General features: G+C 41.1%; 1 protein-coding gene across 1 annotated transcript; it reads left to right on the top strand.

The window, feature by feature from the left end:
- The first annotated feature begins 1,105 nt into the window (after positions 1–1,105).
- Positions 1,106–2,360, top strand: tspan10 (tetraspanin 10). The gene is made up of 3 exons (XM_020620987.1): positions 1,106–1,195; positions 1,344–1,930; positions 2,048–2,360. Exons 1-3 carry the CDS (start codon positions 1,106–1,108, stop codon positions 2,358–2,360), a joined length of 990 nt encoding a protein of 329 aa, XP_020476643.1.
- Positions 2,361–6,000: the final 3,640 nt, after the last annotated feature.

The following is a 6,000-nucleotide window of genomic DNA, read 5'->3' as shown; positions in this document are numbered from 1 at the left end:
TCAAGATTCACCTGGGAGCAATTTACCAATTCAGGACAGATTTAGAAAAAAAGTCTAATGGAAATGTATAGAAATACGCTTGTCATATTATGACAACTTGTTCAACCATTTTGCATTTAACGACTTATACGATGAACTAATGACTAGATGTTTTGAGGGGTAAGACTATTGCACAGTGAACTATATAATACATTTTGATCAACATGACATAAACAACTGATAATGTAGGAAACAGCAGAGAATTGTACATAATCATTTGCATGGATGTACCAAAGCATTTGCAACTTCTTCAGACAAATGAGAAACTGCTTTTTTGATGTGCACAAGTGACACAGTGATGTGAAGATTGAACAGGTAGTTTTGAGAATTTCAATTCTGATCTGAGAAATGTACCAAAGTGACTGAGAAAAACTGTAATAGCAGCACTGGCAGTAATTATAAAATAAAATAAAATAAAACAACTGTTTCAATAACCATATAAAGCCCATCAACCTACTGGACTTGTTGGTTCAGCTTCAAGGCATGATATCATATGAAAACATCAGGTGATCATTTTCAAAAATGAAGTGACCAAACAAACAATCAAAAGTGAGCTAAACAGTCAGAAATCATCCTGAAATGATTTTGATCAGTACTGTGGCTCCATATGGATAAATAGTAGAAGAGAGAAATGCTTTGTTTCTGCTGAAACACAGTGATACCCAAGTAGGAACCTGTAATATGCAGCAGTAACAAGCCTGGATCACATTCTCAAACTCTCATAAACAGAGATGTGTGAAATCATACACCACAGTAATTATAACATATTCATGCCTTATGTGTATTATCATATGGGAGTAAACCTCATCTCAAAAGTCTCTTGTTCTAGTCAGAGTCCAACTCTTGTGTGTGAATCTTTCATACATGCTTTAATCCCCTCATTGTGACTCTCACATGGTGAAGAAATCCCATGCCTCCAGCAGCCTGGGGCCAAACACTGTTACTCCACCTCAGTTCACATGCTCTGGTCATACAGTAGTCAATGCTCCCCTTATGTTCTACTTTAGCTTGTGCCATTCTGACCAGCTGAAAGTACAGGGTAGTTCCTAGCAGGGTGGTTGACAACATGAGGAGATATCTGGGGATTAAAAGGATTCTTTTGCCATGGCTGAGGAAGGACAGTGTGCACAATGAGTCTAGTCCACTCATACCAAAGGTAAGAGGCTACTTTTGACCTTCTGTTTTACATGTTTTTTTCTGAATATTGTTTACCTCTCTGTACTGAGAGAGGTTTGGTTAAATGTTTGAAGTGACATTAGTTTTCAAAAACTACAGCATTTAGTTGAATTGCTGTTTGTCTAAAGGCAGGTTCGACAAAAGAGGATGCTGAGGAGCCTGGTCAACTAACCAGTGAAACAGGGACAAACAGTGAATGGGACCACAACAACCCTGTATTTGCAAAGGTCCAACCTCACTACCATTATTCTTTAATGGACTATTTCCTAAAATACTTCCTGTTCCTTTGCAATCTGGTGTTCACATTTCTGGGCCTATTGGTTTTTGGTCTGGCGATATGGGGCTTTATCAGCAAAGAGTCATTTGCCCGGGAGAAGATCAGCAGCATCGGCACTGACCCGATGCTGATACTTGTGATGCTGGGCTTTGTGCTGACTGTGCTCTGCCTGTCAGGTTGTGTGGGTGCCCTAAGGGAGAACTGCTGCTTACTGAAGCTGTTCTCCATCACCGTGCTGGCGCTCATCACGGCCCAGGTGCTGGCAGCCATTGTGGCCTACAGTCTACAAGACCAGATTGGAGGTTACCTGAGGTCAGGGATGTTAGCTGCTATGGTGCACTACCAGGATGATCTGGATCTAAGGTTCATCACAGATGAAATTCAGTCAAACCTGCAGTGCTGTGGGGCAGATAACTACCGTGACTGGGAGATCAACATGTGAGTAGCGTGTAACTAACTATGGTTATATGTCCAGCAATGACCAACCATGATGATGTAGGAATTCCTAGAAATGCAAATGTGCTGACCAGTGTGCACATTTTCCCCTTTCCTCAGATATTATAACTGCTCAGCTCCAGGAGTTCTGGCCTGTGGTGTTCCTGCAACATGCTGTGTGGACCCGCTGGAAAGCGGCACAGTATGGAACTCTCAGTGTGGTGCAGGAGCACAGCTGTTGGATGAGTTTACTGCCCAGGGTGTGATCTTCCTGGGTGGATGTCTTGGAGGAATCTCTCACTGGATCGAGCAGCATGAGAGCCTGATAGTGACAGTTGCTGTTGTGGTACTTGGGGTCCAGATTCTGACTCTTCTTATTACAACACGGCTGCTAGGAAGCATCCAGCGGCATAAGGCTTATATACAAGTATAACACTGAAAGATGAATGCTGATTGGTTTTGGATCTCCACCTTGTTTGCTGAGTGTAGTAAAGTGAAACCCCTAAACCAAAACAAATTTTTTTTAAATCTTTATTTAGCTTGATTGTAAAGATGACTGAGCCTGTTTTGTCAGTTGCAAAAAAGTGCAATAGGATAAGTACTATTTTTAAGGATGCAAGTTAAAATAAGGTGACAGAGCAAAGTGGGAAAGTCAATTTCACAGAAAGGAGACATTTAAAAGTTTAAAGCCCAAGAAGACCTACTGTATCTGACAGTTAGTGACAAGGCCAGTGATCCCTTACTGTTGTGGTGTTAAACTCTTCACTTCTACTGGAAAACATGTTGTACCATTTTACATATTTAACAGGCGATCAAATGAGGTCACATACTCAGGCATAATTTTCCCAAATGTTATTTAAGAATAGAAAGTAACATTTGGCCTTAAAACAAGCTCCAGTTTTTTTGAGAAAAGATTAAACATATTAAACAAATAGCATTTAATTAGTGAGCTTTACAAAAGCTGGGAGGCAGATTTTTTCCACTTCGGACAGAGCCAGGCTAGTTATTTCCACCTGTTTCCAGTCACGCTAAGCTAAACTAACCAGGTGTTAGTATGTAAGCAGTATCAATCTTGTCATGTAACTGCTTGCAAAACAGTGAATGTGTATTTCCCAAAATCACAAACGATTCTTTTAATTGTCAGAAGAAAGTTTGCTACAAAGTTTGCTAACTGCTTGCAAATGGGCAGAAATAAAAAAAACAAACAAACCTGAATTCAATTTACATGGGTTTGATTCTTTTGAGCTTTTCGATTCCTTCTATTTTGCTATTCTTTTTTAAGGGAGAAGAAAGGATTATAATGGGAATTATGTCATGTTAAAACATGGTAGCATGGTTTAGTAAGATTCTTCAATATGGTAAAGGTGAGAAGAAAGAACAAATGTTTTCAACTGTTCAAAAAGTCAGGACATATTCTTAATTTTGATTAAACTCAATAAAAATGAGGCTGACAACTGTGCACAAACCTTGTCTTTAAGCTTTCAGTTACAGCTCCCACTGTGAGCTCAATAGCATAAGACACATTTAGCATCAGTGGGTTATTGATGTTAAAATGGCAGCTTATGAAAATACATTTTGTGTATAAAAACAACTTAGGCAAAGAACAAAATCCTCAATTACATAATAAATCATTAGTTTGTGGTTTACCATTCCAAAACATTATTGATGATCTAGATTGTTGCTGAACTTTCCATGACTTCCCATTGCTAAATTTGACAGTGACAAGGCTCAGCTAATACCATAATGAGCCAGTTCAAGTAGCTCTGGATGGCTGTATGCATCCCATGGGCAGATTACAGTGATGTATTAAAAGTAAGACCATACATTATTGTGTGGGTGCTGACTCAGCATCCACATAATAATTGGAAAACATAGTGTGGATGTGTCATGATTCTGTCCCATCTGCTTCCTGTCTCATGCTAATATTTTGACACCACTTCCTGTCACGGTATCATTTCAGCTATGGACTCTTTACCCTAATCAGAGACAATTGCTTACACCTGTTTTTGCCCCTTTATAGGCAGCTTCCTCACACCCGGAAGCTGCCAGACCGTTCTATCTCCTGTTCAGACTTTCCGCCGTTTTTTTCGGTACCTGTGATTCCAGCTCTGACGCCACAGATTACCTTGTGACCACCGAGTACTGCCTAACCCCTCTGATTCTGATCGTGTTTTCTGTGTATCGACTATCGGACTCCCCTCTCTGACCTCTCGTTTGTGGATCCCTCGGCTGTGTAAGTTTGCTGGCTCTGACTGTGGACTGTATTATCGACCTGAGAGTGTTACTTGTGAAATCAGACTCCTGCATTGTGTATCATTTGTTTCTGACCAGTGCTCTCTAAAGAGACAGTGTTTCTTATCCTTGTCTGGCTTTATAATTGAGTTCACCCTTGACATTGTTGGCAGCCTCACATGCCAACCCTGACAGGATGCTGCTGACTCAGCATCCACGCAATTAGTATAGGCTGATTTTATTTAGAATAAAGTTACAACTTTGTATATTGCTTATTCTCTAGCCTGGTTGGCTCTCCCCTATAGATGGCCGCCACGTCACAACAATTTTATTTTTGTCCTGGATATTCTCGGTCAACGTAGCGCGCCCGTCTACACAAGGTAAGTGTCGGATCTCTCGGTCTTGTTTTCTTGGTGCCTGGTTTGGTTGAGACAAGTCTAGATAAGCAGAAGTTAAACTGGGGTAAACTGTACCTGAGATCAGTCTGAGGCTGCCTGTTACTCTGAAGATGCACCGATCCGCCTGTCAATCTCCCGTTCCATCCTTCCCTCACTTGTGAACAAGACCCCAAGATACTTGAATTCCTCCACTTGAGGCAGGAACTCTCCACCAACCTGAAGGGAACAAGCCACTCTTTTCCGGCTGAGAACCATGGCCTCGGATCTTGATGGAGCCAACAGGACAACGTCATCTGCAAAAAGCAGAGACGAGATCCTGTGGTCCCCAAACCGGACTCCCTCTGGCCCCTGGCTGCACCTAGAAATTCTGTCCATAAAAATAATGAACAGAACCGGTGACAAAGGGCAGCCCTGCCGGAGTCCATCGTGCACCGGGAAAAAGTCTGAATTACTGCCGGCAATCCGAACCAAGCTCCTGCTCCGGTCGTACAGGGACCGTACGGCCCTTAACAAAGGGCCCCGGACCCCGTAATCCCGGAGCACCCCCCACAGGGCACCGCCCCGACGACCGTGTGTGCCAAGTGTATGTAGATAACAATGAAATAATTAGTAATTACATTACAAAGAACTTGACAAGCTACTATACATTTTGTTTCGTGATATTCTAAATATTGCTAAATGCAAGGCCCATGGTAGTGCAATAAAATACAACTCAGTCATAAATTGTATTTCTGTTCACACTATTGGAACTATGAAAGCTCAATTTATGTTCATAGTGATGTCATTGCACTCAGCTATATTTCTAATTTACACAGAGGGCACAGTATTGGAGCCACTTCTGAATATAATGTAGTGCAACACCATGAACTATGGTATCAAAGCAAATGAAATAGATGTAATAGATATCACAGTAAAAGTACACTCAATGGTAGTACTGGACTTCATTAAACACCTAATAAAGGGACAACTCAGAGTTACTTCTTTGATATATACTGTACAGGTTTCCAAATTTTCAAGAACATTATTTGTGATTTACATTTGAATCTAATAAACTGATAAAAAATTCTGAAACCAAAAAATGCACAGACTTCTTTAATAAATGTCAAAGTGCAGAAAATGGCAAAATACTATGTGAGACAAATTGCTAAGTTATTGATTGGCTGAAGTTGCAGATACTCACCACCTGTGTTGCTATGGTCTGTACCTCTGCTAGTAGTGTGGTGGAGAGCTGATCTGATGATATATGATGAGTTGTGTTTAGTGAAACCCTCTTAAATGCCCCAGCCTCTGAGGAGATTATGACGCTACCAGCTCATAAACTGCATCACTATCAGCCTACACGCTAACACACGGGTTTTTCACATTATACATGGAAAGGTACATTCATTAGTGACTGGCTGACAAGCGGTTGAGGCCGATATCAGTTCCCTGCTGCTGAGACTG

This window comes from Monopterus albus, unplaced genomic scaffold, assembly GCF_001952655.1.
Source record: "Monopterus albus unplaced genomic scaffold, M_albus_1.0 scaffold251.1, whole genome shotgun sequence".
Lineage (NCBI taxonomy): Eukaryota > Metazoa > Chordata > Actinopteri > Synbranchiformes > Synbranchidae > Monopterus > Monopterus albus.
This window is presented reverse-complemented; position numbering and strand designations above follow the sequence as displayed.

Excerpts from the sequence above, each read along its gene's own strand:
- tspan10 (XM_020620987.1), top strand. The coding sequence starts at position 1,106 with ATGAGGAGATATCTGGGGATTAAAAGGATTCTTTTGCCATGGCTGAGG. Across the intron at positions 1,196-1,343 it reads CTAGTCCACTCATACCAAAG|GCAGGTTCGACAAAAGAGGA; the intron begins GTAAGAGGCTAC and ends GTTTGTCTAAAG. Across the intron at positions 1,931-2,047 it reads CGTGACTGGGAGATCAACAT|ATATTATAACTGCTCAGCTC; the intron begins GTGAGTAGCGTG and ends CCCTTTCCTCAG.